This window comes from Amblyomma maculatum, chromosome 9, assembly GCF_055883805.1.
Source record: "Amblyomma maculatum isolate TAMU_Amacu chromosome 9, ASM5588380v1, whole genome shotgun sequence".
In the NCBI taxonomy this organism is placed as follows: domain Eukaryota; kingdom Metazoa; phylum Arthropoda; class Arachnida; order Ixodida; family Ixodidae; genus Amblyomma; species Amblyomma maculatum.
In genome coordinates, this window is record NC_139352.1 from 28,212,729 (window position 1) to 28,226,912 (window position 14,184).

Here is a 14,184-nt window from a genome sequence, read left to right on the forward strand (position 1 = left end):
TTTTAAATAAGATGAAATGTGGAACTGTTCGATCGGGAACTGGCATTTCGACGCGGAGCTGCTCAAACTTGCACTCGAGCCCTCCAGCGAGCTAGCCATGTCATGTGCCGTGTTGTTTTATTTTTCATGGCTTTACTCTGAAAGCAGCCGCTTCTTATTCAGTTGCCTATTATGAGAACTCTACTTGTGTGGTGGAATGAACACATTAGCTTGGATGCGGGCAAATATAGTTTCTTTTTCTTGGATTCAGAGACAAGTTGATGGTGAGAAAGTGAAATCGCCCTCCCTTTGAACGTGCCCCGATGGTTGCGTGGCAGTGATTTCAAAAAGCGCGCCATCTAAGCGCGTCTCATGGCAATTGAAAAAAAAAAAAAAAAAAAAAAGTTATCTCGTTCTTAGCTTTATGAAGCTGCTATGAACGCCTGCACAGAGCATCTTGAAATCTAGATTAGCGTTGAGTGCGTACAGCTTGTTGGCTTCTCACAGCTTCTCGCCGACAACAAGCACACGAGCCGAGACAAGTCAATCCTTACTATTTCAGTTATGTTTTGTTTGTTGACATTTAGCGTTCACCACTGTGGCTTCACTTTAACGATGGATCCTCAACTGTAACGTGAGTACAGTGACACCGGTGGACTACGCAACGACACGGGCACATAAAAGGCTGCTAGGTCTCATCACCAGCCTGCTGTCCGCGAACAAATGTTAGCGCCAAATCGGGTCGGCAACTGCTACGAAATCTACTTGCGTGCCACTTTTTTGAACAATCGAACCTCTTTCCTTTAAGCACTCCTAGCCTACTCAAAATACGAGGGATCTTAGAGCACCTTAGTGCATTCTGAAGAATTTCGTACAGTAGTGAGCTTACCTGTGAGTTAAGCTTGCTCCAGAAAGTTGACTGTAGCGCTTTCGCGTGATCGGCATTGTTCGACGCCGCTTTTCGAATTTCATTTTTGAAAACCACGGTGTTCAGCTAGAGGCTTTCAAACACCGTTTGAATGTTGTTGCTAATGGACCTTAATCAGTAGGGTGCTTGGGTTTGAAGCATCCCGACCAACTGTCGCTGCTGCGTGCTCATCTTAGGTTGCTTGTCAATCCCTGCACTTCGCCATGAAACCGCAGAAGTATGTGCTTTCTGTGTTTGTTTCTTATTGGAGGGCACGCGGCTGTTTGGCAAAATTTTTTGGTGCAAAAGTCACATTCCCGGCGGGGAAGCGTTGCAAGCATCTTGCCGTGTCGGCATGGGCGCGCACTTTGATCACAGATGGAAAGAAATAATGGAGAGGAAAAGGCAGCTGAAGTACTCGGTACCAGCTTGCTTGCTGTTGTATTTTGTTGTTGATTGGTTAAACTTGGAAAAAGTTATCACATTAGGGGATTCCGCTAGCGGCAGGGTCGTGTGACAGATTTGGCACCATTGTTAAACAGCGTTTCTGGGTTTGTAACCGACTCAGTTGCGATTGATCGCCTTGTTTGAATGAGAACAGAGTGCATAACAGTAAACTAGAGTGCTGTGTCACTAATTGTCTGCTTGGTGTTCACAGAACTGGAAGTGGTGGTACGGGCAGCGACACATCACTCCTTGTTTTTTGCAAAATGGTTGCCAGTGCATGCAAGGCACTGTAGTTTGATGTTTGGCGAACTGACGCACTCTTTGATGAGCTCAATTTTTTTCAACAGGAAGCTCGTGTCACAGAGTAAATTTGATTGTACTTGATTGTTCACAGGAGTCTGCCACATATTTTGTGTCACTACCCTTCTTGGATCGACCTCAGTGGGTAGCCTCTTGTGCCGACCCAGATTTGCTACCTATGTCTGGCTGTAACCTACAGTTCATTCAACTCACACTTAGTTCAACTGGCTCAGACAGAGTGTCTGTTCTTTAGCATTGTATTAAACAGGCATGTTATTGACAAATTTAGAGCGTAGAAACAAATAAAGGTAAAACTGTCGCTGCTGCGTGCTCATCTTAGGTTGCTTGTCAATCCCTGCACTTCGCCATGAAACCGCAGAAGTATGTGCTTTCTGTGTTTGTTTCTTATTGGAGGGCACGCGGCTGTTTGGCAAAATTTTTTGGTGCAAAAGTCACATTCCCGGCGGGGAAGCGTTGCAAGCATCTTGCCGTGTCGGCATGGGCGCGCACTTTGATCACAGATGGAAAGAAATAATGGAGAGGAAAAGGCAGCTGAAGTACTCGGTACCAGCTTGCTTGCTGTTGTATTTTGTTGTTGATTGGTTAAACTTGGAAAAAGTTATCACATTAGGGGATTCCGCTAGCGGCAGGGTCGTGTGACAGATTTGGCACCATTGTTAAACAGCGTTTCTGGGTTTGTAACCGACTCAGTTGCGATTGATCGCCTTGTTTGAATGAGAACAGAGTGCATAACAGTAAACTAGAGTGCTGTGTCACTAATTGTCTGCTTGGTGTTCACAGAACTGGAAGTGGTGGTACGGGCAGCGACACATCACTCCTTGTTTTTTGCAAAATGGTTGCCAGTGCATGCAAGGCACTGTAGTTTGATGTTTGGCGAACTGACGCACTCTTTGATGAGCTCAATTTTTTTCAACAGGAAGCTCGTGTCACAGAGTAAATTTGATTGTACTTGATTGTTCACAGGAGTCTGCCACATATTTTGTGTCACTACCCTTCTTGGATCGACCTCAGTGGGTAGCCTCTTGTGCCGACCCAGATTTGCTACCTATGTCTGGCTGTAACCTACAGTTCATTCAACTCACACTTAGTTCAACTGGCTCAGACAGAGTGTCTGTTCTTTAGCATTGTATTAAACAGGCATGTTATTGACAAATTTAGAGCGTAGAAACAAATAAAGGTAAAGGTACCCGAAAATGTGCAGATGCCCTTCTGCTCTAAAAGCTTCTTGCTGGGTCAGTTATCAGGTAGATAGACACACTTTCATTGCCTGCAATATTTTTTCATGAACATTACCAAGCACTTAAACTGTAAGGCAGCCTGCTACAAATTCGCAAAAATAAAGAATAGGCATACCATGCAGATGTGGTAGTCAGTAAGACTTGTAACTAAACAAAGGGTGTGTTAACTAAGCATTGTAGCCTATATGGTAGAAGGCTGTTCACTGCCGGCATTAGACATGGTGTTCCTCGTGATGCTTAATTCCAGTGCTGCCTGCTAGACCTTTGTCGCAGGTTTTTATGATTTAGGGTAGAGGTAAAAAGAGAGTGTTAGGGTAAAGAGGCTACTGCTGGTACTACATGCATAGCATGATTGGGGCACAGAAAAACGGTTATTTGTTTATTGCATGGTACTGTTAGGGTAAAGAGGCAGCAAATGTTTTTTGGGCTACTACTATACCCGCATGGCGATGTAATGGCTCTCAGTTTTGGGCATTTTCTCAGTTTTAACTCTGACATTGTCACAAACCTGTCATGCACAAGGTCGTCCACTCTTAGGAAGTACTACATGCGAGCGCCCGGCTGGTCTCTTCTGAGTGCCTGTACCTGCAGTCTGGCCGTGCATCCTGGCTCAGTGACAAAACACCTGAATCCTCTCCTCCAAGTCCATCTGTAGCTGCGCCACTTAGGTTCAAATTGCAGCCTGGACAGATTCACTGCACTTAGAAGATGGGAGTCGGATGCTCACATGTTCACTCTAAGAGTAGATGACCATGTACATAATGCAGTGACAATGCCAAGAATGCCTTTTTTCATTAAGAATACTGCGTTCAGTGGGCTCGGACATTACTTGCAAGATGTTGGCTTACGACCGTATTCTTTCAGCGCGCAATAATGGCTGCCTTCTTTTTATTCCAGAATGAAGCAAGATGCAGCGACTTTCACAGAAAATGACATGTCAAGTGGGAGGTGGATTTATTTAGATGGCAACAGCCTCTTGCATTGCTGCGTATTAGATGTGTGGACTTGTTGCTTGTGCAAAAGTTATACTGATGGACTCTTCAGTGCTAGATCAGAGTTGGGCAACACTTGAATCATTCTGATGCACCTGTGTTCATTTGCGCTTCTGCTCTTGTATGTGTGTGTTGGCCTTTGAATGTATGCATTCACACTTAAAAAGATTTGCGGTCAGTTCCTGTCAAATATTAGTTGTGTATGGAGGTTGTTTGTATTGAAGAGTGTTTATTATTGGGCGCGAGGACATACCGTGACGCCACCTCTCGCTAGCGCCTGCACGACGAAGTAAGTGGGATAAGGCACATTGGACTGCTGCTGTAGGATGCTTTCCTAGGCAGTTCAGTTGTGCGTTAGCATTATGTTCATTTATTTATTTAATATACACCTTGGTCTGGGCCTGTATAAGCTTATTTTGAGTTAAGAGACCCACTGATTCGGCAAAAAAGCACTTCACCGAATCAAATTGATCGATCGAAGTTGGCGAGCTTTAATGCTATGACAATGCGCACCGGCTGCAGCATTTCTGCTGCTATGAAAAAAAGAAAAAAAAAAAAAAAAGAACTGAAGCTACCACATAACCAGCCAGATGTAAGCAGTCAGTGCTCAAGTAATGGGATTCATCTCCAAGAGCAGAGGACTGTCAGGAGCCTGACAGATGCTGAGCGCCTTCGCATAGCGCCGGTGGAAGCGGCACCTTTCCCTTGCTCCCTTGAACATAGTAGAGCAAACAAGTTTGACTGCTGGGATGACATGGATTAATTTTTTACAAGTGTAAAGACATGCGTTCCACGCAGCGAATTCTTGCCCACTGACTACCGCTACTGGCCCACTAGGTTAGGTCAGATATTTGTGTTCCCCGCGTACAGTAGTTTTTTTTTTTTTTTTACGCATATCTCGATCAGCACATCACAACATGCATGCAATGCTCTCGTTTATTCACTGACTCTGTCATTTGAAATTTCTACAGCACTGGAGATGCTGCCTGAGAACTCACCATGCATACCGCTGCCCGAGGCGGCAGAATCTTCTAGTTCACATCACTGAAACTTCCATGTCAACGGGTTCATTTAGAATAATTTGAGACCTTCTGGCCTTCACACGACCCCTCCTTTCTTTGGTAGGGTAACACTATTATCTTATTCATGCTGAAATTCGTTGCACTAGCGCACTGGCACTATCTGTCTTTTTCAGTATCATGTTTGCATGAGGCATATTGTTTATTCAATCAGAACAAATTGGAGATCCGCATGATATGCAGCATCGGTGGCCCAAAACAAGCAGCTTTCGCTGAGGTGACACCAGTTTTTCCAGCATGCCCCTATCCGCAAAGCACACTTCACTTTCGAAGCTGTGAATATTAGGGGAGAATTCAGCGGCTCATATGTAAATGTCTTCTCGACTGGATTAATGGTATTGAGCATTGGCAATGTTGTTTGCACAAATGGCAATCAGTCTTTAACAAGTACGGTTCTTGCCTGCCATCATAGAAAATTTCATTGTTCCATGTGCATGTCCCAAGTGGTGCCATTTGATCAGCTGTGCAAAAGTTCCTTGCTTTGGGTTGCAGACTGTGTAGACGATATTGATTTCTAATTAATTGTGATAAATTCAGGCAAGTACAGCACTCAAGCATGATACTAAAAAGTATAGACAGTTGTATGCTGCGTGCGTGTTAAATTTCAGCATCAATAAGCGAGCGGTTTAACTTAGGGAAGCATTTTATGGTTCACATAGATTGTTGCAGCAGTCAACAGTTACATGAGTGTTGGTGGGTCTGTTTGTGGATTAGAGGGGATCTTCTGTGGGGTAAATTATTAAGCTAAAAGTGAGTCCAGAGCCGGAAAGGAGCATTTCTGAATCTTGCTTGGTGCCTGCTTGTCTTCTAATAGTGATGCGATTATAAAGTCTCACTTCAGTCGTTGCTATGTTCTATGCTGCTGTTGACGGCATAGCACTATGCTGTGGCACACTCTTCAGCGAATGATGTGACTCGTACCAACTGGTTAAATATGCTAGCTGCACAGCTTACAAGGCCTTTTTCTTTTTTTCCAAACCCCAAGCTGCAAAGACTACGAAAGCTTTGCTTGCCATATTACTTTGCCTGGTTTTCACATCTCAGATGATTGAACCTTGGGTTTTACATTCTTAGTGTGTTCATTTTGTTGTGTTTTCAATTTCTCCCTTTTTTTTATAAAACATGCTTCTGGTTCAGAGTATTATGACAGCTTTGCTATCAATCAGTATTAGTTGACTTAGCTTCTGTGCTTATCTTTAAGGCTGAAGTGGTAAACTGATAATAAGAATCTCCTTTTTTTTTTTTATCCAGAAAATGTAGGACACACATGCCGCATTGTTTTGGATGGGGTACATACCTTGCAGCAAAATGTTCGCACTTAAAAACTGCTTATAATATGAACAAGGGTCTTCTTTCTGATGTCAGGCTGTTTCACTGGCTGCACAGACTCTCCTTGGCCTTTGGTTTGTCAGTATATTGCACCTAGAGCTTGTAACAAAGACATACCGTGTCACCAAGTTGTTATCAATTATGTATTTAAATAAGTGTTGCAATGGGACTATATATATATAGGGTAGGGATGCTGTGAACCGACAAACACTTTCTGTGGCAATATTATTATTGTTATTACTACTATTTTTATTATTACTATATCAGTACACAAAGAAAACAGTTACAGATCCTTATGCGATGAGACACAATGCGAGAATCATCTAATAGCTATTACACTGCGTTACTTCTACTTGTTTGCTCTTCTCACACTTCTTCACTGTGTGGATATTGCATCAGTATTGTGTATATCATGTTGACCGTCGTCAACAGTTCCTGTTGTAGAAATTTCTTTTATCGCTGATTGCACTTGTGTTTGACGCCTTCCTCCGTTTTCTCCGTGCAGGACTGCGCATATCTTTGGGCCGACGGGCAGCGGCGGCTGGCGTGGTGCGGCGCTACTACTGCGACCTGTGCCAGTACTCGACCGTTTTCCGTCGCAACCTGACCGTCCACCGCCGCACGCACACGGGCGAAAAGCCCTACTCGTGCCGGTGCTGCGCCCGCCGCTTCACCCATAAAAGTGGCCTCAACCGTCACATGCGCACCCACGGTGACCAGACCCGTCACGAGTGCCCGCACTGCTCCAAGAGCTTCCTGCATAACGCCCACCTGGTGGCGCACTTGCGCACACATGGCGTCGAGCCGCAAGCGGGAGAAGAGAATGCGGTAGAAGAGGACCAGCAACCCATGAGCTGCCCGCTGTGTCAGCATGCATTTCTGGGCAAGAAGGCTCTCATGCAACACCTGCAGCGTCACGTCACGACCGACGGGCAGCTCCTGTTCCCGTGCGCCCACTGTGAGCAGGTGTTTGCTGACCAGTCAGGCCTAGACCAGCATGTGAGCACCGACCATCCGCTGGACGCGCCGTCCGTGCCGGCCAGTGACGAAGAGGACAATTGGGAAGGGGACAGTCTGCTGGGACTGGCTTGAAAGCAATGCGGTGGCCGTCATGAATGAGATCTTGAACTGATGACCAGGCCGTCGGCCGGCAGTCATGATTGTGCCTATCATCGCACCCCAGTTTCTGCAAAGTCAACACTTATATTGCTTCGTTATAGATACGAGGTTGTTGGCACCGTAGGACTATCCTGAAGTGCTCATTTTGCTGTGCCAGAAAGGAGTTTGTTTCAAATATGAAGTCTTATTTCTGCTGGCTGCCTCAAGACACCTTCCATACCCTGTGGAAATGTCTACGCTACAAACAACTTCAGCTGAAGTTGGAGTGCTTATGCTTCTGTGTGTGCTTTCTTGTGAGCTCTGCTGGTGACCCCTTCAATGCAGCAAGCCATCACTCCTCCGGGTAAGGGAGGGGCTGTAAATGTCCAATGGGGTGGTTCTACCACTGCAGTTTTGAAGGGGCAGTGCTTGTGTCTCGTATGTCGACAGTGCGGGCTTCCCACGTATGCACTATTGGACCAGAAATGCAAGGAGACGTCAGCATATATCGAGTGAGCGACTTCTTTCTGCGGTTTGTCACGAGGATATCTCGAGAATCGGTGATCACTAGTAATGTTTCACACCGGGCTGCTACTGGCTACAGTTGCTGCTGTTGAACTCACGGGCTGCTGTAGTCGGCCAACGTTGTGTGCGCTATAGGCCTTTTGTGTATTTGTCAGTGTGTGTATTGCTGTGGTCAGCACAATGAGCTTTCATTACTGTCTGTGACAAGGAAGGACTTGAGAAGAGCTTCGAAAGCAGTGTGTTAGAAGAAGTTTAGCATGTCATGCCTTGTGCGGGGTCTCAATGACCACAGAACCGAATCACGACAGTGAGATAACTAGAAGAGTAAGAGTGAGGTGGAAAGCATCTGGCAGGTACTCAGATCATGAGAGCCATTTTACCAGCATTCCTCAAAATGAAATGTATAACATCTGAACCTTACTGGTACTCAACCATAGGGCAGAAATATGGAGGCTAACCAAAAAGAATTCATCTTAAATTGAGGGCAATTCAGGGTGCTGTGGAAAGGAAAATTATAGACATGAAGTTAAAAGAGGAAGCAAGCAGAAGAAACAGGGAACAAGAAAATAGGTAATGATATCCTGGTGGAAATAATTAAGAAGGAATGGGCACTGGCAGTGCATGTAATGTTTCATGGGCTCGATTCCAAGTGAAGGTAAGGAAAGCCGGGGGCGGACGAGATTAGAAAGTTGGGATCAAGTGGATGCAGCTGGCACAGGACTGGGGTATGTGGAGGAATATGAGAGAGGCCTTTGCCCTGCAGTGGGCATAGTAAGGGTGATGGTAGTGTTGTTCCATAGATTGGTTCCTTTCAAACCAGGTGCAGTAATTGCATTTTACTGCTTTCTGTATTCCACACTACATCTGGAATTAGCACCGCCCTACTCGCATTGTTGTGTATAGGGGCTCTGCAAAGAAATGCAGTGTATAGGGGAAAGACACAGTGAACAAGCCTATCACTCCTATGTTCTATCCTAGCAAGTCGCTGTTCCTATGAAGTGTTTTGATCAGATGTGCTTTTACATAGATTTTGATTGGTTTTAGACAAGCCTGTAAGTATTGATGCTAAGTACGTCATTAAGAAAACATTAAGTCTGATAGTTGCTATACTCGATAATGCATAATTTGAGTGAAGCTCTTTACGTCGCAGAAAACTTGGCATCTTCATCAGCGAATTCCCTGAGTGCAAGAACAGGCATTTTCTTAATAGAGTTGGCTCAACCATCTGAGTCTGCTTAAGAATGCTACGGACCTGATGTTGGTAATCGGTCACTCGAAAGACAACTCTGCAGAATGGCTTGCCATTAACACTGTGACCATCAGCTTCCTCATATAATACGCATAGCTCAATGTTCATCACGGTTTCTTCGCAGTCATGTCTGGTATGGCTTCCTAGAGGAAATTGCTGTACTTTGTTTGCATTAATTGTCAAGCAGTGCCAAGCACCAGCATCACTGATGGATGTGCTTGGCCTGTCTCGAAGCTCAAATGCTGCATTTAAAATATGTATCACTTCTTCGTTGCCACACAGGCAGGAACTGCTGCTTAGCTGTATCAGAGCGACTGATGCCTACCTCTCCACGCAGTCTGAAAAGTAGCCGCAACACAAGGTTGCACTTGCATGGTTACGAAAAGGTGTAGCTGAATCACAAAGATTGTGTGTCTTTTTAGTTTCTTAGTTTCTGTCAGTGGGGTAGCGTTAAAGGCACTGTTCTCCAGAAAATCGCCAATTTGCATTGTGAGCAAAAACATTAGAAGGGTTCAACGCTCCTGAACCAAATATTGAGCGAAAGCATTAGTTGTGGGTGGCCGAGCGTTCTTCTCTTCTTCCTCAGCCCACATATTAAGCCCGCTTTAATCAAGCCGTATGAACATGCCTTAGTGGCCTATAGGGGTAACGTGAATGCCAAGGCCCTAGCAGGCTGATTCTGACATAGCCGTCCCATGTGAAACGAGAGACCCAAGTTGGCAGCTTCTGCCGACCGCTTGAGTAGGTAGCCCTAGTGTCACATGGGGTGTGACGTCACAGCGTGACGTGGGTAAGACGTGGCTACCGGCCGCGCTATGCTGAAGGCTCGAAACCTAGAGTAGTATTGCTTTCGCAATAAAAATTACAGGCATGTCTCTGACGGTGCTAGCTGGCAGGCGACATGGCCGGGCACTGATAGCTTGTCCGGTTGTGCGACGTCATGATATATCAGAGCCGACAGGAGCTGTCAGTTCGGGCAGCTCTTTTCAGGTGGAAACTGAATCTTCCAGGAAAATTGGATCCCAGATCAGACCACTACCCCAGGCCATGCAGGCACGTTCGTAAGGCTTGGCTAAAGCTAGGTTTTTATATTGCTACGGTCCGTATGAATAATGAAGATGGGGAACTCGGGGGTAGTTGTACGAAGAAGAAGGGAGTGTGAGTGAAAGTGCCGTCTGTTTCGTGTGCACCATTTCTTGTACTCGGAAAGGTTGGGTTATATAGAGATAAGAGTGTTACATTTTCTATTTCTGGTGATGTTTCATTTAATGTGGTAACTTGCAACTGTGTGCTAATGAATATGTGCAAGGATAACAAAGGTGCCTATTAACAAGGGACAGAAACCGGAGCCATTAATGTGGTTACGTCATACCTTTAAAGGGACCGGACTGGAATGTGTCATAAGATTATGCTTAAAAAGATCTTGCTTTGTATTGTACAGATTGGGCACTCCAGTAGCCAATAAAAGCAGATTAGTAATTGTAATCTGGCATTAAAAATTGCATAAAACAAACTGAAGTGCCCCCTTGTGGGGAAATGCTGCCATTATAGGAGTAGACCATTATGTGACCAGATCTCGGGAAAATATCACTGATTTTCTGAAGAGCACAGTGTCCTTTTTCTCTCGGGATAGCTTGTCATGCTTTATTATGTATGTATTGCACTCTATCCAGCTTGCCCTTTTAAAAAGCAAGATTTCCTTCATATTGTCTTTGTCTTTAGCTTGTTACTAGATGGTGCAAGTGTTTTGAATTTGTTGGATAAAGCTTTAACCACACTCCACTAATGGTGATTTTCACTGGTCATGCCAGAGCAGCTTTTCTTGCTTCGCGATTGTGAATTCTAATTCCACTAATCGACCTAGATAGGTTCCATTGGTTGTTTGAAACAATTCCTTTAGCGCCCTAGTTCCATCTGCCGACCAGTCAGATTTCACTGCACCTTCTAGTCGATGGTGTCGTCACTTCTCTACGTTGCGGAATTTTTTGGCTGTTTTTAGTGGTTTCAGGAATGTAGTGAGAATACGCTGGGCATCGCCGTTTTTTTTTATTTTATTTTTTTTTTTTTTTTTTCACACATATATTCAAGTGCGTCTATCAAACGTCTACAGCCTTCACCGATCTACTAGTGGAATTTGCCATAAAACTTTTGTTGCCGAAGAATGTGTCCCCGTGGTTGTAACAGCTTTGAATGTGTACACTGAAATAGAGGCCCTCTATACTGAAAATGTCCGATTGCTACCTGGCAGGCATGATTTATATTAGTTTGCAGTACATCACATTTGCTGGTGTTCAATCACCATCACGCTCGCTGCTCATGGTTTCTGGCATCGGACTGCAGAAAATAGACGCATGCGCTGATAAAGAGCTTTTCTACACTAACTTAACTTTTGTAGAATCAACCATTTTAGACAGCATGCTTTCCGTTGCGCTGAAAAAATTTTGACGGTTAAAATGGAGTGTTTGGTCCCTTTAAAGATGGAGCTTAAGTGTTCCCCCAACTTTTGTGTAGGCTGGTTGATTATGGCGGCCTGTCGGTATGGTGGTCTGTGGTAGCACGTGTGGCTAAGTCATCCTCACTTGAAGTGAGTGAAAGCTCTAATTGCTTTGTAATCCTCCATTCTGAAATTTTTCTTGCAAATTTAATTGCCATAGCTGATTTCCGTGGGGAGCTTACAACTGTTAGTGCAGTTTTGCATGTTCTTTTTTTTTTTTTTTTTTTTTTGAGAACCTAGCTTGAACTATTATATAGTTTGGCTTGTTATTATTGGCTCCCTTCACTTATTTTTCAGACTGCTTTTATGTGACAACTTGCCACAGTTTGTCGCGTCTCTTATAGTTGTGCCGTTCAGGACCATCTTGCTCGATGCTGCATGTGTCAAATCCTTAGAGGCATTCATATGGGCTAGTCATTTCAACTTTGATGAGACTTGTTGCCCGATTTCTCAGTCATGCCAACATCTTAGTGGATGTGGATTGAAAATCTTTCAGCGTTGTTTGCAGACTCATGCACCAAAGCAACCAACTTATGCATTTACACCTGAGACTCTTTCTGTCCTAGCGACACGATGCTGACAGGACATTTCTTTTATTTTGAGCTTAAAGTTTGGGGACTTTGTTGTCCTCTGCACACAATTTTTGATGCCGAGAAAAAAAGTCACTTCTCCTACATCCACTGTGTGCTGCTTGAAGTTCAATGGCATTCATATTTACCTCTAGTCCATCACAAAGCGAGAGTGCAGCCTTCTCTTTTTTTTTCGTACCTGTCTGATGCGTTTCAACTTGCACGAACCATGCGTTACGGCAAATGCTGGGAACGTGCACAAAGTCATATTTGTGGTTCCTGCTGCATGATTTCGTATAGGGTACTTGCGATGTGTGGAAAGCAGGTGTACATTGTGCGTGAGATTCCTAGTTCCTAAGCATCTGGTCATAGCAGTGGTGTCCCCAAGGTCACCCACTGGCCCTCATGTGTTCTCATTGCAAGTTTAGCTCTCGGTAGTGTTCGGTTTGCGAGATTTGTGCACCATTTCATTAAAAAGGGAAATGCGGTGACCTTCTTGGACAGTACGCTGCAAGGCATGCGCAAGGAATATTTGCAAGTCATCATACTCGCCAAGTCATCTCACCATGTCATAGAATGAGACTTTGCCTCTTTTTTGAATGCTGGATGTATTGTTTGATACACTTGTGGTGAAGATTTAGTTTATGAATTTCTAACGCGCCTCGCACGCGCATGCCCCCGTATTCTTGGGGTTGAAATCGGCATTTGTACCGCATTTTGTTTCCAGTCAGTGTACCATGGCGCTTTGTTCTGCCCATTTCAGGAGTCTTGGTGGAGTTGTTCTCTATTTTGTTTTGCCAAGTCATGCTTTAGTCTGCCTTTTGAAGCGAGTGCATAATTAATATGATATTTCGTGTGAAATAAAGCACAAGCATTGACACAGTGGTTTTGCAGTGACCGTGTGTTCATTTTTAAGCAATAGTGACCGTTGCCACCTCAGGATGAAGCCTTTAACTAACACAAAGAAATGGGTGAATTACCACATTCACACTGAATGGTCTTATGTGGATAAAGGAACTATGGTCTTGCACGTGCCCTGGATATGCATAAATAATTTTAGTGCAGTAATCTACTGCTATGTTTCTTCTGTCTAGGAATACACACTAATTAGTATTTTGGATCATGGAGCGGTATTTTCCTACAGCCTCTAAATAATCTGTAATTTAATTCCTTCTCTCAAGCTGTTTGGATTTCAACTACTAAATGATGGCTTCCATGTCGAAGTGACATTAAAAGTAAGTGTAGGTCATGTGAAGTGTAAAAGTAACTGGAGAGAATCGTGTATGTATTATTTTTCATCATTCTAGCTGTTGAAAGAGGTTGGCCCAAGCGTTTTAATGCGTGAAAAGATTGTACCATCAATTATAGCAGCTTTTTTTTTTTTTTTTTTTTCGTTCCTCGTGTCACTTGCCCACCTGTGCACTTACAGCCATCGTTTCTTGAAACCGAAACTGGGTGAGAGAAGAGATATTAAACTGCTACACGTTAATGAAATGGGATGATTCATGTGTGATAATGACTAACACAACTTGTAACATACCATTACAGGTCTGCAATCTAAAATTTGCAATCTCATATTCCTTGAAACTATCCCATAGTTCGGGTTCCACTGTCAAGAGAATTAAATCGCATGGCTAGATTTCTTGTGGCACACAAAGCTAAATTGTCAGAATATTTTTTTTTTTTTTTTAGTTTTTCTCCATTTTGCCAGTCATCATTTAGCATTCCAGTGTGCCTTCCAGGCGTGCTGAGTCAATATGAAGTATGAAAACGTTTTATTCTTTAAGAGCTGGAAGACACAGCTTCAGTCCAGTGGTAGCATTGGCATTAACTGTACTTCATTTTAAATTCCTAATATAATGAACCAATGTTTTGTATTGGTTAGACATGATGAAACACGGAGGTGAATAATGAACAGATTTTTTTGTATTGGTTAGACATGGTGAAACGCATCTGA

General features: G+C 44.0%; 1 protein-coding gene across 2 annotated transcripts; it reads left to right on the top strand.

Moving 5' to 3' along the window:
• The first annotated feature begins 556 nt into the window (after positions 1–556).
• On the top strand, positions 557–13,107 carry LOC146178694 (uncharacterized). 2 transcript variants are annotated; one of them, XM_084578457.1, is made up of 3 exons: positions 557–613; positions 3,790–3,840; positions 6,798–13,107. In XM_084578457.1, the coding sequence occupies exons 2-3, from the start codon at positions 3,801–3,803 to the stop codon at positions 7,382–7,384; spliced, it is 627 nt and encodes a 208-aa protein (XP_084434583.1). In that variant the 5' UTR covers positions 557–613; positions 3,790–3,800; the 3' UTR covers positions 7,385–13,107. The 2 variants fall into 2 exon arrangements, with proteins under 2 accessions (XP_084434583.1, XP_084434582.1); XM_084578456.1 differs by lacking the exon at positions 557–613 and having other exon boundaries at positions 2,005–3,840.
• The last annotated feature ends 1,077 nt before the right edge of the window (positions 13,108–14,184 follow it).

Excerpts from the sequence above, each read along its gene's own strand:
- LOC146178694 (XM_084578457.1), top strand. The coding sequence starts at position 3,801 with ATGCAGCGACTTTCACAGAAAATGACATGTCAAGTGGGAG. Across the intron at positions 3,841-6,797 it reads AATGACATGTCAAGTGGGAG|GACTGCGCATATCTTTGGGC; the intron begins GTGGATTTATTT and ends TTCTCCGTGCAG.